At 33.6% G+C, this 27115-nt stretch overlaps 1 protein-coding gene across 2 annotated transcripts in view; it reads right to left on the bottom strand.

The window, feature by feature from the left end:
* Positions 1-1244: 1244 nt before the first annotated feature.
* Positions 1245-27115, bottom strand: part of LOC136028003 (zinc finger protein 239-like) — a 45100-nt gene continuing 19229 nt past the window's right edge. The window contains exon 4 of one of the 2 annotated variants that reach the window (XM_065705542.1): positions 1245-5859. In XM_065705542.1, coding sequence (XP_065561614.1) covers positions 5066-5859 — 794 coding nt within the window. In that variant the 3' untranslated portion in view covers positions 1245-5065. Of the gene's footprint in view, positions 5860-10427; positions 11584-27115 lie in introns of those variants that run through there. The other variant, XM_065705541.1, reaches the window with a different exon arrangement.

Genomic DNA, 27115 nt, shown 5'->3' with positions numbered 1-27115 from the left:
AAATCAAAAGTTTTACGATTTAATCCATTCAATCGAGATATCACTATCCCAGATAATCTGTTTCCGATTATTCCCTCTGCAACAATCCTAGGCGTAACATTTACAAGTGACTGCTCCTTTAAGCTCAATGTAGACAATATTGTGCACAAAGGTCACCACTCAATCCAGAGTTTAACAAGCATGTGCAGGCTAGGCTTCTCTGATCGTCAGCCCCTGCTGGCGTATACAACCTACATGAAGCCTTTCCTCGAGTATTGCTGTCCTGTTTGGGGTCCCCAAACTCAGAACGTAGCTTACATTGCAGATGAACTACAACATGTTCAAAAACACGCTACTAGGATAATACTCGGACCCAGTTTCAGCAGCTACTAGTAGTCCACCTTATCCGATCGAAGGCATCAGCTAATAATGAAATATGGGAAATCACTATTAAGAAACGAGAAGCACCGATCCATACTTCCCGCATCCGCATCAATCAGCAGACATACTAGGCATTACAACAAACTAGAACCAGTCAAGTGCCGTACGAACAGATTCGCAAACTCCTCTTTATCATATTTCGTAAGTGCATTTAACTAGTGACCATTTTGTGATTTTAAAAGTAGCGTAATTTAGCGTTCATTTTGAGTCCTACGATAGCTATTTCATTGAACGAATACGAAAGTTCCCATTTCCTTTAAACCTTTCTTTAATCGTCACAAGGACGACCTGCTTTCCGTTTAGTCTTAGACGGTTGGTCGAAAAGGACAAACTTCGTAATCTGTCATCCTTCATCTGCACAACGTGCCCTAGCCATTTTAACCTTTCTTTCATTATTGGCCTAGAAAGTGCGATTGAACCCCATTTTTTGTTCAGCCTACTTTTTTAAATACGGTCACCCAGAACAATCCTTAGGCAATCTCTCTGGAAAACATCTAGCAAGTCTTCATCCAGTTTTCAGAGCGCCCATGCTTCTGAGCAATACTTGACCACTGTCATCACTGTAGCTTCCAATATTCTAGCCTTGGTTTGCAGACTTATTTCCTATTCTTCCAAACTATTTTTTTAATTTAAAACCACCGTGAGCCTAGGCTATTCTACTTTTAACACCAACCGTCTTTACTAATAATACTACCAAGGTAAATGAAGATGCCCAGCTGATCAATCTTTTCGTTACCCAGCGTCACCTTTTCATCATCACTAATAGAAAAAATATTAAACCTTAAAAATATATCTTTCGGGTAGTCTAGATTAGTACTATCCACTTTCAATCTCAAAGTCATCTTTATTCAGTTCTTTGTCTATAAGAACACACAAAGGACCAAAATGAAGTATAAAAAGACACAAATTAAAAATACAAAACAAAATAGGAAGCAAATACATTAAAATTACTGACAATAACTTGTTTCAACTAAAAACGAAATGACTAAAGCAAACTTCAGCCATGGGCAGGAGCTTATTTATCCAATACGCTGAGTCAAAGCATTTATTAAAAGTCAACAAGAATGTGCAAATCAATTCTACGCGTCTACAAAGGTCACACCAAGTACCAAATATTTAACGAATAGACACTTCACTGAATTACATACCAAAAATATAATCAGAGGACAATTTCCATTAGCATTTACAAATATTCTTCAAAATACATCTACTTCTAGAACAAATATCGTTGGTAATGCATTTTAAGCTGGTTTGGCAATTTCTGGTTTCTGGGATTAGTGGCGTGCCTTAAGGTATCACGCAATAAGTAAAGCAGCTACAATGTTTCCGAAAATGAAAAAAAAAATTTACTAAAGTGCCAGGGACAGCGAAAATTACATTTAGTAGTCTGCATCGGTTAAGCAGAAGTTTAGACAACCACACAAACATCAAGAGAGAGGAAAAAATCGGGTATTATTAAAGTTTAATGAACAAAAACTCCAAATGAAACTACGCATTTTTTGGTATTAGCTAACACCAAACTAAGGAAAAGAAAGCTTGCCAAAAAAATGAGCTAAAAGTATTTTACAACAAGCAGCTTAAGAATTGTAGCTTTCCTGTTCAGATGCAGTGGTCTTTGGGTCATCAGATTGAGAATCTTGAACTTCACAAACTAAAAGGGCGCCAAACTAAGGAAAAGAAAACTTGCCAAAAATAAACGATCTAAGAACGTTTTACAACAAGTAGCTTATGAAGTTTTAGCTTTCCTTTTCAGATTTAGTGGCCTTTAGGAATCAATAGTTTGGTAATGTTTGAATTTTGCAAACAAAAGTGGTGTAAAATTCAAATAATCAGTTTTGCTCAATATTTTCACAGCTCAGAGTAGCAATACTGACAACGAATTTGGCAATACCCTACAAACCTTATAATTTTAAATCAAAGACAATTTTTAAGAAAAAAAGAGTTTCAGGTGTGAACACGGCCTAGAGGGTAATTGTTTTTATACCCTCGATACTTTAGAAGAAAAGTAAGAAGGGTAGAGAACAGAAGATACTACTATTTTGCTTAGGAAAGCAAACATTTTTAGCCACATGGTTTAATGACCCCCCCCCCCCCAAAAAAAAGGAATTAAGTATACCAATAAATATTGTAAAATATAATATAAGTAACAAATGAGAATTATTTAGGAAGGGTCTAAAACCATTTTGGGGTCGAAACTGGAGCAAACTACCAAGAGAACCAAGTTCAAAAAGAGAACTGCAATTTCAAGAAAGACTATATTTAAGTATTAAACCAAACGTTTAATCAAACAGTTCGTGGTGACGAACTGTAGTAAAAGCCACCCGGCTCGATAGTAACCGAAACTCTAAAAAACGGAATTTTCATAACAATAGTTACATCAAAAGAATTCCATTTTAATACTAATTTTAAATATATATATATAAGTTTCATTAAGTTTAGACTTACTCATCAAAAGTTACGAGCCTTTACTGTTTTAAAAAGTAGAGTTGAGAGAAAGAGTCAAATTTTAGCGTAAAGAGCGGGACGTTGAGGAGGGAACAGCTACTTTCACATATGTTCGTTTTAAGTTTTAATATTACTCCTTACTTTCAGTTAAAAGAACTTTTTTTTTATTTAGTTTTAATACTGAAATAAAGCCGGATTTTTGCCTAAAACTTATGTGTAAATTCTCAATTCAGAATAAAATGCAGCTTAAACTGAAGGAAATAGGAAAAAATTGCATAGACACCACAAAACTACTGTGAAAGTAAAAAAGAAAAGGAGGCATATTGTCACCATTAAACCTGAAAAATGTGTCTGAACCTTCCATATTTTTTAAGATAAAGACCAAAAAAACGGTTGCTAAGCTGCTATCAAAAGGAGAACGCTGCTATCAAAAGGAGAACCTGATATCTAGATAAGGAGTCATTGATCCACTGATTGTCCCTTTGGAAGTAGCATAGCACCCTGTTTTGACAATTGTTTAAGAAGTGTGAAATCTTAAATACGACCTTTAACCGTGACAAATACAATATACCATTTTCTTAATTCGACAAAAAAAAGACAAGAGACATCTAGTTTACGAATAAAACTGTCAATTAAAACTGTAAAAAAAAGAAAAAAAAGAAAAGAAGCAAAACATACAAAGACTAGATTTAACAGCAAAACATACAAACATAAAAAGATGACAAGATACAAAAAAAAACAAAGAAAAAACAGAAAGAACAAAGGAAGAAAAATAAATCAAATCTAAAGCACAATAATCGTTCTTTTGCCAAGGATTGCTATTTTTGCCATCTATATTGGGGGAAATAAAAACAGGAAGTCCCAGAATGGGCTGGATAGAGGAAATAAAAAAGAAGAAAAGTTAAATTTGAAGAGTGAATTTCGATTAGATTGGGGTAGAAGAACGTGCGTAGTTGTGTTAGCCTTAAAAGGGTTGGTATTGCAATAAGATGATAGATACTTTTTTTTTATTCTTTTGTTTTATAAGATATCAATAAAACTACGAAAAAAAGCTACATAAACCAATCAAAATTAGGTTTTACAAACCAGTGGGTCCGAAAAGTTTTTTTTTTTGTTTAAAAAATAGTTCTTGAGATTTCAGTTTGTGTATTTGAACTCTTTAGTCCAGTTTCTCTCTGGTACTTTTTTTGTTTCCATGTTTCACTGTTTATACAAAATTTCACCCTTTAATTATTTTTCCATTTTATTCAACTGGTAAATGGAAAGACAGTGAGTCTAAGAAAATTATTTTTACAGATATTTTTATAATGTTTGAAGAGTCACATTTATTTCAGTAGTAATAGCTAGCTGAATAGTAGCCACTAGTAGGGTAACATTCCCTCCTCTCTTAGTGCAGGATTATCATTCTTATCTTAGACCTGCATTCATTTCAGCAGTGGTATAAAACTAAACAGTAACAACACCGGGTTAATCTTTTCTTCATCTTTCGCTAGTGTATTTTCACTCTCGTTTTCAGTTTAGAACTATATTTACTTAGGTGGTGATAGCAAACTGAACTGTATCAGTCAAACAAAATTTTTCATTATATAAAAAAAACTTAATAATATTCAAATAAAGAAAACGATGGAACTTTGTAAATTTTTGTGTAGCCTTAAAGCCTCAAGCATATTAATTTAAATTCGGTAAAAAAAACTATTGTTTGAAATACTTAGTCTTTAAACAACGACTCTGAATTAACTTTCCTAATATAGAAAAATTCTGTCGTTTCGCGAATATCATTCAGCAGATTTCTAGAAGCCACGACTACCAAATCTTATAAAAAGGCCGTCTTTACTGGTCAGCTTCTAAATAGGCCAACTAAGGTCAACAGCGTTCTTTATGAGCGGTTTTACGATTACATATAGGTTTAAGGCTGCGCAATCGCACATAAAATGCGTTTGACAGACTTAAATAGCATATACAGATATTGGCAGGAAATTTAATAACCTAAATTTCACAAATGTTCCTTATTAGAATTAGAAAAATTTTAATTTTAGAAAAATTAATAAGAAAACTCTATTTTCTGGAAAAAGCCAGCTTATCATTCATTCACGAACTGTTAAATGGTCTTTTAAAGAAGTTGTATAGAGATTTCATACAAAAAAAAAACATTTTTCCTTCATAATATTATCCAAAATAATTAGAATTGACAACACTGTAACTATGGTTGTCCGTCACAGTAATGTTTTACATGCAAAGATAAATGCTGCTTCTGAGAAAACCTTCTCTTACATAATGAACACTCAAACGGCTTCTCACCAGTATGAGTTCTCATGTGTATAATTAGGCTTTGCATGTGAATAAACTCTTTCATGCATATCTCACACTTGAACGGCTTTTCACCGGTATGACTTCTCATATGAATAGTTAAACTTTGCATTTTTTTGAAGTTTTTTTCACATACTTCACATTTAAATGGTTTTTCACCCGTATGAACTCTCATATGAATCGTTAAATTATGCGTTTGACTAAACCTTTTACCACATATCTCACACACGTACGGTTTTTCTCCAGTGTGAGTCCTCAGATGTGTCGTTAAATTTGATTTGCGAGAAAAGAAATTTTTGCAAATCTCACACTGAAATTGCTTTTCTTTGGTGTGGAATTTCATATGACTTTTCAAATAGTTATTTTGAGTGAAACCTTTCCCACAGAGTTCACATTTATATGGTTTCTCAGGTAGCGGTTGAGGCACTTGCTCAGACAGAGAAATTGAAATTTCAATTTCCTCTGGATTCATGTCAACTGAGCATTGCATGAGAGGAATAATTTCTTCTTCTTGGGTACATGAGTCTCCCATAGCATTTTCGTCGAACGGATAAGTCTTAACCTCCAATCCAGCTTCATAGTAGATAACGGTCTCTTCCTTCACAACTATACTCTGATTTTCAGTCGTTTGCGGCAATCCATATTCTTGATGGGACTTATTTAAAGCCAGTGATGTGATCTTCAAATCTAGAATGAGAACCAAGCCTTAACATTCCAAAATCACAAATGCAACATTCACATGTGTGCCTAATGAGACATATGTCTAAACACGTGTATGTCCAAGCCATATAAAGGTAGTTCTCATTTACGTAAAAAACCCAGCGTATGGATGCAACGAATGACAGCTAAAAATCCAGTCATAGAGTGTTGAATTCTGAGCTTTGAATACAATTTCCACTTATCAATAAGATACTTTGGTCACTATTAATAGCCAGTGGTTAAAAGACAAAATCGGTTCGTTAAGAATAGACCTTTCCCACATATATTTGCCTAGACATTCAAGTACCAGGATATACATGGCTAGAAATATTTGGACACGTGTATGTCCAAGCCATATAAACGTAGTTCTCAAGCAATCTAAAGGTAGTTCTCATTTACATGAAAAACAAAGCATATGGATGCAACGAATAACAGCTAAGAATCCAGTCATAGAGTGTTCAATTCTGAGCTTTGAATACAATTTCCACTTATCAATAAGATACTTTGGTCACTATTAATAGCCAGTACTTAAAAGACAAAATCGGTTCGTTAAGAATATACCTTTCCCACATATATTTGCCTAGACATTCAAGTACAAGGATATACATGGCTAGAAATATATGTTTAGTGAAGAAAGTCTTACTAGACCAGCATGCAAAAGCCGATTAAAACGTTAAAATTGTATTGTGTTATTTAAGTCGTGTAAATGTTTACAGGAGGCATGTATATACGGGTCTCATGGAGATTCCTCAAATATCGATGCTCTTACAATCAACTCCATAGTTTATTAAATGTTTCCTATAATTTGCGAATTTCATCGGTTTTTCAACGCGAAAGTGTTGTTTAAATTATTTTAATAATACTTTATTAACTTGTTTTGAATTTGCAATGGTTAACTTATATATGAACTTATATGTATACTTATATTACCGAAATTCTCAAAATGAACTTAAGTGCAAGAACGTGATCTACAGTTGCGCTTCTCTGTTAAATGATGTATGTAGGAAAATGATAATATACTACAAACGGAATGCTGAAGAGGAAAATGCACAATTGTGCACATTTTTTAAGTTGGTAAAAACACCAAAATCTAGCAGCTTAAAGTCAAATTTTACTCAGGCTGAGTCTTTTTTTTGTAAGCAGAAAGTTAAAATTCTAAAGAAAAATGAACAAATAAGTTTATCTAAAAAATTTAAATAAACGTCTGAAGCTCTACTGACCCCTTTTCGAGGAAAGATTAATTTTTTTCATGAAGTCAGTATAAACAACTTATTATTTTCCTTCTTTTGTGCAACAAACGATGAGGGAAAAATATCTAAAATGCCACTTTGGTTCTATAACTATGCCAATACATTATCCTTATGGGGTTCCAGTTTAAACAAGGTGCAATATACATATCTCTCTACAGCCCAATGGTGGGGGGGGGGCAGGGGATATTGGATATTCCATAGTTACAATTTATTTCTCCCATCATATAGATTAGAAACCCTTACATTATTTGACTTGAGACAAGATTCAATAAGTCCAAAGCTCTGACAAAACACAGCCAAAATAAAGTTAAACATGATCGAGAGAGAGAGAGAGAGAGAGAGAGAGAGAGAGAGAGAGAGAGAGAGAGAGAGAGAGAGGAGAGAGAGAGAGAGAGAGAGAGAGAGAGAGAGAGAGAGAGAGAGATAGGTTTATTTAAAACAACATCGTAGCTAACAGCTAATTTGCGTTGCTTCACTATGCTAAATAACAAACTAACACAAAAAAAGGTACAAACGAATTTGCGTGGCGGTTCGTGCGTATCATCTAGCTAATGCTTAGAAGAAAAAAAAAAAAAGCTAAGCATTAGCTTAGCTAAATGCTTAGGTATATGGAGAGCTACTAGCTACTAGGGGCTACTAGGGACAGTGCCCATACTAATGCTTAGATATTATCCGGGAACAAACTGAAAGAGAAATAATTGTTTCACATTTAACAGTTTATGTATTCGAAGATCAGACTGTTCATTAATTGGGCGGTAGCTGGCTATTATATTGTAGAATGGTATTGCTTTGTGTCACAAAACATTTATTGAATTTTTTTCTTATATTTTACGTCCACTTTGACGCATTATATAGCGTTATTATTTTTTGTTTGTGACCCAAGATATTTTGTAACGCATATATTAATACGTTGAATAGTTTATTCCCTAAAGCTAAGGTAGAATTCATGAGTGAGCATTTTAGAAAACCAGAAAATTTAACAGTTCAAAATGAAACAGGATGAAACCTTTTATTTTAGTTTATTAGGTAAAATTTTGTTTGTTTTTATTATTGTCTTTTAGTTTCACTGCTGATGACGGACACTGTGTATGTGTTCAAAATATCCAGTTAAAAAATTTTATATTTGTTTCACTGTCAATTAAAAGGTTTCATCGCTATTTTGAACTGTTATATTTTTGTCATGGAAAGGCAGTGTTCTAGCAAAGCAGAAGGTAGCCCTCGTAGGATTTGGAGAGTTATAAAATTTGTGTGTGTGTCTATTAAATGACGAATTTAATAGATATAATGAACGCCTGATCTCGATTGGCTTGGGTTGTAACTTCACTAGAATTATGTTTCATTTTTTTCGCAGTTTTGTGGGGTTGGGTGGGGGCTAAAACCGGTAATTAATATTTAATAGGATTATTTTGTTGTATTGTGTTCATGAATATATGTTGTTGATTTTATAGATAGGCTAGGTGGATAATCTTATGTTTAGATATTTATTTATAAGATACGAGTCATAACATGAATTTGTAACGCAAGTCCTTAGGACTTTTTGCTGTAATAATTTATTAGTGGTGTTATTTTATTTATGTTTATATTGTGGATAAAATAAAACCTATCTACCTACCATTAACAAAACTTTCATGTATAAAGAAAAAGGACTTTTTTTCAGATAAGAACATAATTGTTATCAGCAGATCCGGCTATTTAAACAGAATTCCAAGACAAGGGATAAGAAGAGTGGGAAAAATAAGACATTTTTTTCGTCGGTCAAAAACAACCCTAATAAAGAAATTTGCCTTCTATCTTATCACAAGACGAGAATAAAACTAATTTATAAAAAAAAAGAAGAAGAAAAGATTATTCCCTGCATTCTGTTAATGAAAACAGCCTAGATCTGAGAAGACAGAACGAATATCAACTAATAAACTATTCAAAAATATTTCATGCTTGTAGTAAAGGTGTAAAGTCTAAGCACATGTTACAACACTGACTAGTATACAAATTTTGCATAAAAAATTATTTTATTTTTGAGCTGAGACATACATACAGACAAAAAATGGTATAGCTTGACAGCAACGAAAAACAGCATCAATTGGAAGACAAATAAACAAACAAAAACTGCTTAAAGACCAGATAGTGCAAAAAAGGCAAATACTATTTTCTTATGGTTCAAGTTCCCTGTGCAAGTTTGGGGTAGATTATTTATTATAGGTCATTTATTTTTATTAAGCTTCCTACAGATTTGCCAACGATTTCCTAATCAGTCAATAGCTAAAATTTGCATTGAAGCATCTTATGAAGCTCATTTTCAAAAATTCACTTTCCAGACTTTAAAATTTTTATACTATTTATTAAAACAAAAAGTATGCATAAAATTAGCTGTAAATCCAAGTAATAATAAAATTGTTCCTTGTTTTTAAAGAACTTTAGATCGAACTCTACGAAAAGATTTGTGAAACACAACGGCTTTGGCTGCAAGAATGGATAGTTGTGAAACTAATGCACACATTTGGTCTTTTTGCTTAAAGAAGCAACTGTAGCCTTGTCGTGAAATCACAGAAAGCGTAAACTTTTAGATCAAATTCAGCATTTACCCTAAGATTTAACTTTTAGGTAACAAATTATTGCAAATACTCTCTGTTTAATTATCATTATGATTTACTACTATTTAAAAAACCCTAATTTTACACAACAACAAAAAGAATAGAAAAAATCTTAATTTTATAGTATGTAATTTACTGTGCTATTTATTTAATTACTTTTATACACTATTTACTCAATTTATTTTATGTTTTATTTTTAATACTATGCTACAGCACAATATTTGCCTTTACCCTATTTAATTTTGTCATTTCCACTCTTTTTACTTTTGCACTATAATGTTTTCACTATTTTAAACTAAGTTTCATATTATTTTCTTATTTACTTTTATATTTTTTTCACTTGAATTTCTTTTGTAATATATTGTATATGCAGCCAATATCAGAGTTTCTGTAATTTTTTGTACATTAGTATATTATTTATTTTGATACTGCTCATTTATTTGTTTCATACTTTTATTACTCTTATTCTGTAGCAAATACTAGTACTAAATATTAAACTTTAATACTAATATAAAATATATGCATTTATGCGATTTCCTTCAATTACTCAATTACAAAACCAAACTAAATGCCGGGGAACTAGTAATATTTATCAGGGGAAACCACGTTCTTAATGAATACACGAGTGTTTATAATACATTTTTTTAACACTACTTCTAGCGTTAATTCGGAGCATTTTTTGAGATAATTTATTTAAGTTTGCTAGTCGAAAAAAAAAAAAAAAAAAAAAAAAAAAAAAAAAAAAACTGGACAGCTCAAACCAATATATGCGAAAATTCTTAATACAATTGTTTAATGCCATTCAATTTCAACTAATACACTATTGATGGACTGGCAAGCGAAAAAGAGAAAATGAAAAACATATATATCAGATAAAAAATATAGACAATCATAAAGACCAGCAGGGTGATTAAAGCTGACTACCCTACTACTACCTACTACCCTACTACCAACGTTTCTTGCAGTAATATATTAAGTGGTAAGTCATGTAGCTGGATAGTTGACTTTTGTAGGAATGTCAATATCATGAGTTCTAAAATGTTTAATCAAACTTGGCCTCTGAGCAAATTTCTTCTTGCAAACCTTACACTCATAAGGCTTCACACCAGTATGAGTTCCCATATGTAAAGATAAACTTTGCATATGAATAAAGCTTTTCATACATATCTGACATTTGTATGGTCTTTCACCAGAATGAGTTCTCCTGTGTATAATTAAAGTCGGCATTTGAATAAAGCCTCTTCCACATATCTCACACGTGTATGGTCTTTCACCAGTATGAGTTCTCATATGTATAGTTAAGCTTTGTAACTTAGTAAAGCTTTTGTTACACAGCTCACACTTGAATGGTTTTTCACCAGTGTGGCTTCTCATATGAATAGTTAAATTATAAGTTTGAGTAAATCCTTTCCCACATATCTCACACACATATGGTTTTTCACCAGTATGAGTTCTCATATGAACATTTAAGTTTGACCTGCGAGAGAAGTAATTTTTACACAACTCACACTGGAACTGCTTCTCTCTGGTGTGGAATTTCAAGTGACTTGTCAAATGGTTCTTCTGAGCGAAAGATTTCTGGCACATATCGCATTTATATGGTCTTTCTAGCGGCAGTTGGGGTGATTTCTGCAACTTAAGATTTCGATTTTTAAGAGTTTTGGGCTTCAAATCATTAGAACGGTGCACGAGAGAAACAATTTCTCCCCCTCGGATGTAGGTTTCCTCAATTTCACTAGTTTCAGGCCGGAATTCAGCTCCATGGCTGCTATCAATCTCCACTTTCACAAATGCACAAGCGAAGTCAGTCGTACAAGACGTTCCATATTCTTGATGAGAGTTCTGTGAAACCGGTGCAGTGATCTCCGTATCTAGAATGAGAACCAAGTCTTAGCATTCCAAAATCATTAAGGCGGCATTCATATGCGGGTCTAGATAGAATTTTATGTGTAACACGAGTATATCCAGACGTCCATGTCCAGCACGGTCCCATTCATAAAAATTATAAAGTGCTTAGAAGTTAAAAGTCACAGCAAGCAACCTGTTCACTAAAGTTTAGAAAGCTGTGTCTAGGATTTTTAATGCTACCAATCTGGAAACTTCTTTAGTCATCTCCACTTATAAATGGATTTCACAAAGATGTACATCTGAGTAATTTTTCATGCATCAGCTAGTACAAGGCCAGATATAAAAGGTTACCAGAAGTAACAAGATTTATAAATTCATTAAAATGCTTATCTTGCTAATTTGTTTTGTGTATCTTCACTCGTAATATTGGAAATTTCCAAATAACTCCAGTCTATCAGCTCGATTTGAAGCTTAGGATTTTCTTCCAAGAATTCAGTAATGAAAATAAAAATAAAAAGGGCAATGAACTACAAAAAATAAGACAGAAAAAATTATATGTTTAACATTATTTCCTATACGAGAAAAGCATCTCAATCTTCTTCCCTGAAACTAAGTATTACTCAGCTTAACTTCTTATTTGTAAGGAACAACAATCTCTCATCCTTTATTTGAGGTCTTCTACTATTCTAACGGAATAGTAGAGATGGAATATATCTTTTACCAGTCAGTGTTATGATATACTCAGACTACCTAACTTTGAAGCCAATCAGAAACAGAAGAGTCCGAGTCAGCAGTCTAACACTTTTCGGGGAAGCCCCCTGAGGTAGTATAGGTACTTGACTGCTAGAATTTAAGTGGACCTCAGTACTTTCAATTTTTTTTTACATTTCCTTGCAAAACGTACCAAAGAGATCTTAAAGTTAGTCAGTCAATTACAGGTAAGTACGTAAAAAAATTTTCAAGTCTAAAATTCTATTTACTATGCCGAGAATCTACCTCTCCCCTCCCCTTGGGAGCAGAAGAAAATTTACAGGCCTATTGAAATGATGGCTTTGCTATCATGGATATCAGCCCAAGACTACCTCTCAGTAGCCAATCTGTATTATTGTAATTTGCGATAATTAAAAAATATACGAAGTTTTTCAAAAAGAAAAATGGTAGCCTACTATTTGATATACGCACAGAATATGAATTTATTCAAGAACACCAATCTTTATGGGGAAACAGAACATGAAAATACTATTTGAGTAAAATGAAGGAAGTTATGCTTTAACGTTGAAGTTATTCCTAAAGGGGTTTATATTGCTCCGGCCTCATTGAAAATAACAATTTAGGCAGAATGTATATTTGTATAATTAAACCTAACCATTCCCATCCAACCCAAATCATTTTGTAAAACTAATATTAGATTATTACAAAAAAATGGTGGACCGGTAATGTTGACTTAGTTATTCAACATAAATTACAGCTTAATTACAACCCAACATGTTACTACGTAAAAAATAGAGAAAGTGTAGAATATTTCACAATCAATACATATCAAAATTATGCGAAATATTAAACAAACATAACGTTTTTATTTTTTTTAAATCAATGTAAAACCAACAAAAATAAATTCATATGGTATGTAAAATCTGAAAACAGACACTACTGAGGTGAATAAATGAAACATTAAACGAACATGAACTGAAATCAACAAAGTACGGTTCATCCTTTAGATTTTTTGAAAATTCATTTTGTTTCTTTTCTGCCAGGAATGCAACAAAAGCCTCATTTCTTTTGAAAAAGAAAACCCTTATTTCAATTATACCACAAATATCCCCAATCTCATCAAAAATGGACCAACATATCGACACCTGTATTTTATTTTATGCTTAGTAAAAATTCAAGAGGAATGAAAAATAAAAAAAATAAAAAAATTCTTTATTAAAGTCAGACCCAGCTTACAGGAAAATCATTTTCCTGAACAGAACCATAATTTAAAAAAAAATTCAATAAAGAAACAGACGTCCGATTTTAATAAAAAAAAAACTTTTTTTCGCTGAAGACTCTATTTTCACTTAGATACAACTTAATAATATAAATTCATGTCCAATACTTAATTTGTCCAAATTAATTTGTTAAAATCACCCCCTTCTTTCACTAGCCTTTTTTGGTTTACTACTTGGGTACTACTTGGGGTGACAATTACTGCTGACTTGAAGTGGGATGTCCATGTTCAAAATATCATAAAACAAGATTCCCCTTCTAGAGCTTTTGTTAAAATTCTCCCCCCCCCCTAAGGATCTTCTCCAACTTTATTGTTCTTTTATTCGACCAACACTGGAGTTTGCTTGTCCAGTGCAACATTTCGGTCTTTTTTCAGAGCATATTTATGCTCTGAAAATACTTTTCAGAAAATTTCCACAAACGAGCACTTAAAATCATAGATGGTGAAGGGAATGTTCCATGTCATTATCTAATAGGTAAGTTCAAGCTCACCACGTTGGCCGAGAGAAGGAACCTTCTATGCCTTCGTTTTGGTACCAAGACCCCGTCTGTTCCTCAATTACGTTCCATCATCCCCGGACCATACCTTTCCGCCCGTAATAGACCGTCACGTATAAAATCCCAAAAAGACCCCAAGCTGACTCCCATTCCCGGTAAACATGAAAGATATCGGAAGAGTTTTGTTCCGACATTTTTTAGTTATATAAGACCCAGGAAAATTTGTCGTTAATTTTATTGTTATCTATTTATTTTTTTCTTTTTGACTTTTTTACTAAGTCTTGACTCGTCATATTTTTTATGTACTTTCATTAATTTTATTGTTGCCTTTTTAATTTTAATTTTTAGTGTTGACTCTTTTTTAAGTATTTTGTACAATGAATTATGTTTGACGTGAGCGTCAAGTTCTTTCGATCATATATATATATATATATATATATATATATATATATATATATATATATATATATATATATATATATATATATATATATATATATATATATATATATATATATATATATATATATATATATATATATATATATATATATATATATATATATATATATATATATATATATATATATATATTAGTGCTTTTTGACGTAAAATTCAAATTAGGCAACCATGCTGTGACAGACATTTTTCTCTCTGTGACAGAGAGTAAAATTATATTCTTTTCAACACTGCCGTCCATAATTGATTATTTCTCACTAAATTCCCCCTCCTCCCCAATAAAAAATTAAATAATTAATATTTAACTATTGAAAAATTAATAATTCGAAAAATTTTCGAATTCATTAAAGAATTGATAATTGTCATATGTTATTTCAAATTAATAGTCTAATTATGACAAAACAAAGAAATTACCAAGAAGAGAAAAACGAGGACAAAAACAACAGTGAACAAGACCTAAGTGCTCATAGGGCACTTGTGACGCGGCGGGAAGAGTCAAGAGCTCATATAGTATGAGCTCTAGCAAAAACTCTAAGAATCAATAGTCGGGATTTAAAATAAGAGCTCTGAGTCACGTTGTCCTTCTAAATATCAAAATTCATTAAGATCCGATCACTCACTCATAAGTTAAAAATACCTCATTTTTTCTAATTTTTCCTCTCCCTTTAGCCCCCCCCCCAGACGGTCAAATCGGGGAAAGCGACTTTACCAAGTCAATTCGTGCAGCTCCCTGACACGCCTACCAATTTTCATCGTCCTAGCACGTCCAGAAGCACCAAACTCGCAAAAGCACTGAACCCACCCCCTAAATCCCCCAGAGAGAGCGGATCCAGTCCGGTTATGTCAATCACGTATCTACGGCATTTTCTTATTCTACCCACCAAGTTTCATCCCGACCTCTCCACTCTTAAGTGTTTTCCAAGATTTCCGGTTCCCCCTCCAACTCCCCCCAATGCCAGCAGATCTGTTCGGGATTTTTAATAAGTGCTCTGAGACATGAGTTCCTGCTAAATATTAAATTTCATTAAGATCCGGTCACCCGTTCTTAAATTAAAAATGCCTCAGTTTTTTTTAATTTTTTCAAATTAACACCCCCCAGCTCCCCCAAAGAAAACTGATCTGTTCCAATTGTGTCAATCACGTATCTATAACTTGTAGTTATTGTTTCTATTAAGTTTCATCCCGATCTCTCCACTCTAAGCGTTTTCCAAGATTTCCAGTTTCCAAGACTTCTGTTTCTCCCTCCAACCTCTATGTCCCCGGATCCAATTCGAATTGAAAATGGAGAATCTGAGACACAAGATCCTTCTATTTATCAAGTTTCATTAAGATCCAATCAACCATTCGTGAGATGAAGATACCTCAATTTTCACGTTTTCCAAGAATTCCGGTTTCCCCCTCCAACTCCCCATAATGTCACCAGATCTGTTCGGGATTTAAAACAAGAGCTCTAATGCACAAGATCCTTCTAAATTTCAAATTTCATTAAGATTTGATCACCCGTTCGTAAGTTACAAATACCTAATTTTTTCTAACTTTTCCGAATTACTCCCCCCCCCCCAACTCCACCAAATAGAGCGGATCCGGTCCACTTATGTCAGTTACGTACCTTGGACTTGTGCTTACTCTTCCCACCAAGTTCCATCTGATCTCTCCACTTTAAGCGTTTTCTAAGATTTCCGCCCCCCCCAAGCCTAAGTCTTATACCTGTAGATGATTTGAATAAACCCACAAACATGGTTTACCTCCCTTAGATTGCAAAAATTACTTCAAAACTGAAAAAAAAGTTTGTTTTAGAATAAATTCTCTATTATTTTGAAAGTCAATTTGACTGTCATGAATCTTTCGAAGTTGGTAAGGATAAGACCCTCCCTCCCCCCCCCCCTATTACTCGGCCGAGAGCGGTACATCAAATAACATTCAGCTGTGTAAATTATTACATCGTTAGAACTCATCAAAATTTAGGAACGAACTAAGAAAGTATAGCAAAAGCATTAAATTCTGATAACAATTTCAACATCTTTTCATTCATCTTTCAGCAGCCACATTTTCAATAACTCTACCATTCTTTACTATTTGACAAAAGAATTCTAATTAGCAATGACCTAGGAATCAAACAAAATGTTCATGAAGAAATTCTATGCATAAGAAGTAGTTAAATCTCAAACTGTTTTACTTTTGATACCCCCCCCCCCACATGAACACAATAATTTTTGTTCGTTTCACGTTTTAGTGCTTCACCTCACTTTCAGCTGAGGAGACTTGCTGTTGTTAAAGATAATAAGATATAACAATTTGTTACAGCACTGTTCTATACGTAAGAAGTATTTAAATCTAAAACTGTTTACTTTAGATACCCCCCCCCCATGCACACAATAATTTTGTTCGCTTCAAGTTTTAGTGCTGAACCTTTCTTTCAGCTGAGGCAACTTGCTACTGTTAAAGTTAATAAAATATAATAATTTATTATACTGCTGTTCTATGCATAAGAAGTATTTAAATCTAAAACTGTTTTACTTTTGATACCCCCATGTACACAATAGGTCTTGTTCGTTCCACATTTTAGTGTTCTACCTTACTTTTAGCTGAGGAAACTTGTTGTTGTTAAAGTTAATAAAATATAATAATTTGTTACAGGGCTGTTCTATACATAAGATATAATTAAGTCTACAATAGTTTCACTTTAAACCCCCCCCCCCCATTTACAGAATAATTTCTGTTCGTTTCACGTCTTGGTATTATACCTTGCATTCAATTAAGAAAACAAGCTGTTTTTTTTAGTTAATAAAATCTAATAATTCTTTATAGTGCTGTTCTATGGTATGAGAGGCCAAGCATTTACACATTAGAATATATCCACATTTGAATAATGTAGGCATATCTTACACAAAATTGCAACATAGTAATTAGGGGTAGTAAACATATTAGGGGTATTCCAAAATTCAAATTATTATGATACAAAAGTAGATCGTTGGTACGATTATAAGTTTTTTTTAATTATAAGTTTTTATTTTAAGTTATATATTATAAGTTATATGGCGAAAAAATGATCTACCAGATTTACGATTGGGCCTCACCAGTAACGGATGATAAAAAAAACCCAGCGTGTTTCCAACTCAATCTTCATTTAACTCAACCCCATACACAATATACAACGGGTTCACCCCAGTTGATCCCAAGCCGTTATCGGCACAAATCGATGGTTTCAACAAGTAAAGATTAGAAGCTAAAAATCTGCTTCTCGGTACGTTTGCAGTTTCTACCCTATATTGCAGTCCTATACTGAAGGTCAGATCTGGAATTGTGATAACTTTATAAATTTTAGGCTTCAAATGAAATCAAGCTATTTAAGATTATTTAGGGAATCTTCTTTTTTGTAAAGATCTAAATGATATAAAATAAAGAAAATTTTGAATTGAAAGAATTAAGTTGACAATTGGAATAATTAAAATCAAGATATTTATAGGACATATTGAGTAATAAATATTCATCTGGTCTAAAAAAAAAACTTTTACAAACGGGTAATATTGTGAATATTTTAGATGTTCACAATATATCTTTCCTTTCTTCATTTACTGGAATACTTTATATCTTCGTGTACCGAAAATATTTAATTGGATTGTTTTTCTTTATTATGTAGGAGCATTCATAGAAGACAGATATAAGATATTTCCTTCCTATTGAAAACATAAAAACACATTTTCTTGTTGTTTTTTTTTTAGTATTCTATTTTCCAGTTTAAGAATATCTGGGGGCAAATTTATCGAAGCTTTTTTTATTTTGCTTTACAGACCTGACTAAGGACAAAAACAAAATCCTCAGACTTTTTTTTAGCCTATGTAGAGTCTATGGCTTATGTCCAGCCATTACGAGGACAGGGGCTAGGATAAAACTACCGGTTACAACTACTATATACACAAACAGTGTTGAATTGCAAATGAAATAGTTGGAATACTAGTTCTAAGAGTGCATTTGGCTAAGAGGTACTATGAAATAAATTCGGAAATTTTAATAGAAATTTACCAATACCTTAAGTATAAGGACTTATACATACATTTCATCTGGATTTACGAGTGCACTGAGAATTCAGGCAGTATAATTAATTGGGTCTTGCTTATTATATATTTAACGAAGTGCTTCTATATGTTTAAGGTTCAAAACTTACAAATTCTAAATTTCTGCAAAGAAAATGCTGATGGTTCTGTGCAAAGGCAACCCTGACGTTTATACATGTAAGATGTTGGGAAATAAATTGTGTAAATAAATTTTGTAAATGTAAAAAATAATTTCGTAAATAAAACAAATTTTGGGAAAGTTAAAAAATTATAAGATCTTGAGAAAATTTTGAAAATTTTCTAAACAAAAGACGTTGTTAACAACAGCAAAATGAAATTTTTTTTTCTCTTCACAACAGCGATCAAAAACTTAAAAAAGTGACATATTTGCTGTTATGATTGTTTATCACAGCAGTATCTTATGTGATTAGTCGTGTTACTACATAATTGACACTCATATGGTTGTTCATAACTATGCCTTTTTAAATGTTTAGATAAACTTGGCTTTTGAACAAAACTTTTCTTACATAGCTCACATTTAAATGGCTTCTCACCAGAATGACTTCTCATATGCATATTTAAACTCTGTAAATGAATAAAGCTTTCCATACATATTTCACACTTGTATGGTCCATCAGTATGGTTTCTCAAATGTATAGTAAGTTTTGCAGGTGAATAAATTTTTTCAGACATATCTCACATTTACATGGCTTTGCACCAGCATGAGTTTTCATGTGTAGGGTTAAACTCTGCATTTTAATGAAGCTTTTCTTACATGCCTCACATTTGTATGGTTTCTCATATGTATGGTTAATTTTTGCATGCGAATAAATTTTTTCAGACATATCTCACTCTTATATGGCTTTTCACAAGTATGAGTTTTCATGTGTAGGGTTAAACTCTGCATTCGAATGAAGCTTTTCTTACATACCACACACTTGTATGGTTTCTTACCAGTATGAATCCTCATATGAATGGTCAAATTCTGCAGTTGGGTAAAACTTTTTTTTTACATATCTCGCAAACGAAGGGTTTTTCACCAGTATGAATCCTCATATTGATGATTAAGCACGACCTATGTGAGAAGCTATTTTTGCATAGTTCACACTGAAATAGCTTTTCGCTGGTGTGATATTTCAGGTGACTTGCTAAATAATTCTTTTTAACAAAACATCTCTCGCACTACCTACATTTATATGGCTTCTCTGGTAGCGGTTGAAGTCCTTTTGCAAACTGAAGAATGGGATGAAATTTTTCCCCTCGTCTCATTGTATCCGAGCAAGACGTAAGAGAAACAAGTTTCTTCTTTTTGGATAAGTGAAAAGTATCTCAGCGGATAATGTACATATTACAATTATAATATATGTACATATTGTATATGTATTATATTGTATTTTATGTATCATATGTATGATTTACAATTATACAATTATATTACATTGATTTACAATTATACAATTACATAATTGTATAATTATAATTATATAATTATATATAAATTATATAATTATAATTATAATATAATTATATAATTTATACAATTATATTATATTGATTTACAATTATACAGTTTATTGTTTAGAAATCGCAATTACAGCTGTCATAATTTATCAGTTTCGTTCTATTGGTAATGGGCGGTTGCTCGATGCTTAATCATAGATCCATTCGACCAACGATGGGTACCAATCTGCTTTTAGAAACACAAGCTTACAGCACCAGATAAATGTGCCATGAAGAAGAAAAACGTAAATTTGTGCTGCCACTAGTTGGCAATTTAGGCCCTCTGAAGAGAATCTCGCCAAAGAGATTGATTGATATAAATCCAGATCCTCTGGTTTCTTACACATCGTGTCATTTTAGATCCATTCGACCAACGATGGGTACCAATCTGCTTTTAGAAACACAAGCTTACAGCACCAGATAAATGAGCCATGAAGAAGAAAAACGTAAATTTGTGCTGCCACTAGTTGGCAATTTAGGCCCTCTGAAGAGATTCTCGCCAAAGAGATTGATTGATATAAATCCAGATCCTCTGGTTTCTTACACATCGTGTCATTTTAGATCCATTCGACCAACGATGGGTACCAATCTGCTTTTAGAAACACAAGCTTACAGCACCAGATAAATGTGCCATGAAGAAGAAAAACGTAAATTTGTGCTGCCACTAGTTGGCAATTTAGGCCCTCTGAAGAGATTCTCGCCAAAGAGATTGATTGATATAAATCCAGATCCTCTGGTTTCTTACACATCGTGTCATTTTAGATCCATTCGACCAACGATGGGTACCAATCTGCTTTTAGAAACACAAGCTTACAGCACCAGATAAATGTACCATGAAGAAGAAAAACGTAAATTTGTGTTGCCACTAGTTGGCAATTTAGGCCCTCTGAAGAGATTCTCGCCAAAGAGATTGATTGATATAAATCCAGATCCTCTGGTTTCTTACACATCGTGTCATTTTAGATCCATTCGACCAACGATGGGTACCAATCTGCTTTTAGAAACACAAGCTTACAGCACCAGATAAATGAGCCATGAAGAAGAAAAACGTAAATTTGTGCTGCCACTAGTTGGCAATTTAGGCCCTCTGAAGAGATTCTCGCCAAAGAGATTGATTGATATAAATCCAGAACCTCTGGTTTCTTACACATCGTGTCATTTTAGATCCATTCGACCAACGATGGGTACCAATCTGCTTTTAGAAACACAAGCTTACAGCACCAGATAAATGAGCCATGAAGAAGAAAAACGTAAATTTGTGCTGCCACTAGTTGGCAATTTAGGCCCTCTGAAGAGATTCTCGCCAAAGAGATTGATTGATATAAATCCAGATCCTCTGGTTTCTTACACATCGTGTCATTTTAGATCCATTCGACCAACGATGGGTACCAATCTGCTTTTAGAAACACAAGCTTACAGCACCAGATAAATGTGCCATGAAGAAGAAAAACGTAAATTTGTGCTGCCACTAGTTGGCAATTTAGGCCCTCTGAAGAGATGTCTCGCCAAAGAGATTGATTGATATGAATCCAGATCCTCTGATTTCTTACACATCGTGTCATTTGCACAGCTAAAACGCAAGAACCTGGAAGACGGTTCGTGGTTACAAAACTGTATCTAAACTTGAGCCATGGGTACAAAACTGTATCTAAAGTTGAGCCATTGGTAGTTTAAAATTCTAAATCTCAGAATTTTTATAAGAGCATATATGTTGAAGAATCTCTTTTCGATACTAATTCAAAATATTGTGAATTCATCAAATTTCCCCTACATATTAAGAACAGTAAAATTTACAATAATCAAGGCAGAGGGTTCAGATAGCAGAGGGTAAAGGGTTCTCTGTGTTATTGACTTTTTCTGTCCAGTCGCATAGAAGGATTTGTCATAGAGACCTCAAACGCGACTAATTTGATAAGAAATAGAAAATTGTAGCCATTTTTTTTCAAGTAAAAAGTGATTAGGAGAAAACGAAGTTCCCCTCCCCCTCGTAACTTTTAGCTTCCCTCCCACTTCAATACTAATCGAAATTTTTAGATATCCATTTTGTTCAAATAATCAAAAGGTTCAATAACTATCCCTCTAGGGATGACAAGACACTCAAGGGCCAGCAGAAAGGGCTGTCAATCATGCAATTTGCCCATTATTTTCATATATTATTTATTACTGGACAATTGGAGAATGATTGATCCTGGGTGCGTCCGAAAAGGCTAGGGATTCCATGCTAAATTTCATGGAATGCTGATGGTAATTTGGAACTACATCACAAGATCACCACATCAAAATTCGCATCAAGATGCCAAAAGAAGAATCTGTAATATGTTAGGAGGTCTAAGGGCATGAAGTTGAAACATTAATGGTTACTAATACTACTTCTACTGGCACTACTTGCGACTGTAAATGACACTACTTTAACTGTGACCACTTGTGAAGGCAACTGTGACTATTTGTGACTGCAACAGCTAGCAACTACCTATAACTGAGACTACTTGCGACTGCCACTGAGACTACTTCCGACTGCCACTGAGACTACTTGCGACTGCCACTGAGACTACTTGCAACTGCCACTGAGACTACTTACGACTCCTAATATGACTCTAAATGCTGGCAACAACTCCCATTAATACTTTTGGAACTACATCAAATGATTGCGACTGCTACTTCTACAATTAATGCAACTGCTACTATAATTGAACAAAATCAAAAGAGCTTAAGAACATCCAGGTTGTTAAAGCGGCATATATGCAAAGTCTCAAGAATAAGGTAGCATATTAAAGCGATTCTCCCTGGTTGAAAGCCAATGCTATTTCCTATAGCATTGAAATACGTAACGAGACTTCCTCCTTTCTCATTGGCTTAATTGCTCCTTGAGAGGTGTGCCAGAATATCTGAAGACTGTTGACTTAAGCTAACTGGCCAACTTAAGCTAATGAGAAATATAGAAATCTTGGATATTAAAAATTATTGCTGAAAATCATATCTTATAACAACAAAATTAAGAATCTTTGGGATTATTTATCGGTATAAGATCTACAAAAAGACACAAAAATCAAAGCTGTATGATTAGGGCAACCCTTATAAATATAGAAGCATATCTTAAATGGCCAATTTTAAAGAAAACTGATAATAATAATAAAGAAAAAAAAAATCACGGCAAAAAAATTTGGAATCTTGTGGCAAATCGAGAGGCTACTTTACAATGCTCTACGTCTTTTAAAAATAGTTTTATTACTACTTTTAAAAACTAGATTTGTTCCCACTAATTACATTTTTTATCAGGCTCTAAAAAAATGCAAATTTGTCGGGCCTATTCATGTTAAAGCTTCCAATGAAGCCAGAGTAGTTTTTTCATCAGAGAATGAGCTCGTGTCTGTTGTTAATACGCATTTCATTGCTATAGGAAAATAGAATTGGCTTTCAACCTGGGAGAATAACCTTAAGTTGAAATTGCCAGGAGAAATTAAACGGAATGTAAAAACAAATCAACAGACATCGTGTGTATCCATACTGTAGCAAAGACTTACCCGTAATATACCAGAAACAGCTGAGAGTATTAAGTTGAAACTTTCAGGGTAGGTTGTTGAGGGTGTTAAACTAAATGAAAAGACACTAAGTGCATTGAATGTCGTCAAAAAGGCATATTTGTGATATCCTTTGAACGGCTAGTAGAATTAAATTAAAACTTTCAGGGCATGCTGAAGGGCCGTTAGGCTAAGTCAAGAGGCACTATGTATATCTAAGACTGTCAAAATTGTGCTACTATGATATGTTACAGAGGCTAGGGGAAATTGAAACTGCCAAGGAATGTTCCGAAAGCACCTGTCAATCAGGGTTGCCAGCGCCGTAATTTATCCATGTTACATGGATTTTTCAAATCCTGCCATCGATATTCAAAATGCCAGAAATTGCCATGGACTTACTTCTTTAAAAATGGATTTTATGCGAAATCATAGATTTTGCTTAGGAATCGCGACTTTTACTTTTTTTCATTCAGGACAAAATTGTCGTCACTGGTGAAACAGCAAAAATATTTATGTACTGCCCGAAACAGATTGGGCTCGCAAATGTCTTCGTCAGCCCAGTGAAGAAGGATATCGAATTCAAACGTTCCAGCATGTGATTTCTTTCTACCATGCAAAAAAACATACACAAAATGTGTCCTAGTTCTTGCCCTGGCTAAGATAAATTGTAAATATTCATCTTCTGTACTGTAAAGCTATACTGCTTCACTGTTATCCCTTGTGCCCTTTGCAGAAGGGACACGAAGAAAATGGAATACAGCTTAAGAGATTAAGAAAAAACCTTCAGCACACATATACTCATGTCCCCCATGAATCGGCAACACTTTCGCTGTATAAAGGTTTCTTAATGTAATCTAGGCTGCAGTATACTTTAATTTATGAGATCCACAAAGGTTTTAGTATATGCTCCCCAAGGCTCGTTCTGTAAAGGTCTAGAATAGCGATTCTTCAGGAGACACCCTAGAACAAAAAGTGAGAAACTTTTAGATTGCTAATTCTATGTTCATTTATATAATTTAGTTTGGGTTTTTGACAAATCATCCACAGCCGCCGCTCAATTGGTCTCATATAAGGTCAAAGCCATGTAAAAAAAACATTATCATAACAATTGAAATGAGAAATGGGAAAGAGATAAAATGAAAAAAGGAAAAATGATTAATTTATGCTTGCTGTATATTGCAAAGTAAGAATTAAATGTTTGGTAAAATTCTAGTTAATTGACTTCTTGCTATCTCGGAAAGGGTTTAGGTTAGGAAAATGAAACTTTCAGGGATGGGTCTACAGGCTAAAATATGTTCCAGGAAGGTATTTTAAAGTACCCACCTCCACTCTTTCTCTCTCTAGAGGGCCCTGAAATTCGCCTACATGACAGGTCTATACCTATTGAAATTATTGACAAAACAACGTTTTACCTTAATTTTCAGTTACTAGTTGCTTTTTCTATGCTTTTAGTTTTGAAAATACACTTCCTGTTATTTCAGTAGAATTTTGATCCATATGAATATTTTTTTTTCATAATTTAGGAAATGTATTTGCATATCTTTAAAACCTTATGAAATGGAATTGAGCAAAGTTATGAAGCTGAAAACAATTTTGTTGTACTTCAATTAACCAGAAGATCTATTTCGCAAGGATTCACTTTTATAACACACAGATTTTTAAAGGTCATTAAAGGTCAGGGCCCTCTAGAAGGAGAAGGAGTGGAGGTAGTTGCTTCAAAATACCTTCTCAGGACATACTTTAGTCTGTAGATTCATCCCTGAAAGTTTCATTTTCCTAACCTAAACCCTTTCTGAGATAGCAAGAAGTCGATTAACTAGAATTTTACCAAATGTTTTAGTAGTTTTGGATATAGCCAATGACGATGTGAAACAATTAAAGAAGGCTAGGGATAAATAATTCAAAAGTTGAACAAAACTATAAAAAATGAACACATAAATTGGCAATCTAAAAATGTTTCTCTTTTTGTTCTTACATATTTTGTTCTAAAAATTCACCAATCGAGTCCTTCCCCTTCATTTTTTTTTCAAATATGACAACCTTAGATTGAATGAAAACAATTCAGCCCAAAGTTTCAAAATCCTTATCTATAAGGAAACGCAGGATCAAGACATTCCTTCAACCAACCTCATTAGCTTTGCTTCGGAGAATGCAAGAGTGATGCTTGACAAGCAAGAAGGGCTGGTTTCCTTTCTAAAAAGGATAAATAAAAAAAACAAGTTCTTTAACTGAAAATAAGGAGCGACATTAAAACTTAAAACGAACAGAAATTACCCCCTATATGAAAGGGGCTGTTCCCTCTTCAACGTCTTGGTCTTGGCGCTAAAGTTTGACTCTTTCTCTCAACTCTAATTTTTAAAAAGTAAACACTTTAGCGTAAAGAGCAGGGCGTTGAAGAGGGAACAGCCCCTTTGATATACGGGGTAATTTCTGTTCGTTTTAAGCTTTAATGTCGCTCCTTACTTACAGTTAAGAAACTTGTTTTTTTATTTAATTTCTGAACGTTTTTTAGTTAGTCCATGTTTTGATTTCGGCTCTCCGCAGATGAATAATTAAAGCGAAATTTGCATATTTATTTATTTGGCTGAATGGCTTTCCCGTAGTTTTGATCGAATGATTTTGAGAAAAAAGGAGGGAGGAGGCCCAGTTTCCCTCCAATTTTTTGGGTACTTAAAAAGGCAACTAGAACTTTTAGTTTTTTACGAATGTTTTCATTAGTAAAAGATATATGTAACTTACGAATTAGCTTACGTAACAAACTTCTATATTCGTACGTTTTTATTATGTATATGAGAGGGTTCACCCACTCGTCAATACCTCGTTCTTTACGCTAAAGCTTAAATTTTGTCCTCTGAATCACAAAGGCCGTAGAATAAATAGTTGAAATTACTAAAAATGCTTTAGCGTAAAGAGTGAGGCATTAGGAGGAGGTGAACCCCTTACATGCGTAATATTTTCTGTTCGTTTTGATTTTTAACGCTACTACTTACTTTCAGTTGAAAAAACTTTTGCATATTTATTTTTTCATTGTTTTTTTTTAAATAATGCTAGAAAATGCTGCGCCCCCTTTTTGGAAATCTTCTTCCCCCATGACAAATTCCTCCATGGAAAGTAACCCCACATAACCTCCTCTTCTCAACCCCCCTCCAAACCGAAAAATCCCCCTGAAAACGTCTGTACACTCCCCAAAAACCATTACTATATGCAAACACTGGTCAAAATTTGTAACTTGCAGCCCTCCCACGGGGACTGTGGGGGAGTAAGCCGTCCCCAAAGACATAGTTAAAAGGTTTTTCGACTATGCTGAATAAAATGGCTATCTCAGAATTTTGATCCGACGACTTTTGGAAAAAATGAGCGTGGGAGGGGGCCTAGGTGCCCTCCAATTTTTTTGGTCACTTAAAAAGGGCACTATAACTTTTAATTTCCTTTCGAATGAGCCCTCTCGCAAAATTCTAGGACCGCTGGGTCGATACGATCACCCCTGGAAAAAAAAAATAAAACAAAAAACAAATAAACACGCATCCGTGATTTGT

The sequence above is a fragment of the Artemia franciscana genome, chromosome 6 (assembly GCF_032884065.1).
Source record: "Artemia franciscana chromosome 6, ASM3288406v1, whole genome shotgun sequence".
NCBI lineage: Eukaryota > Metazoa > Arthropoda > Branchiopoda > Anostraca > Artemiidae > Artemia > Artemia franciscana.
This window is presented reverse-complemented; position numbering and strand designations above follow the sequence as displayed.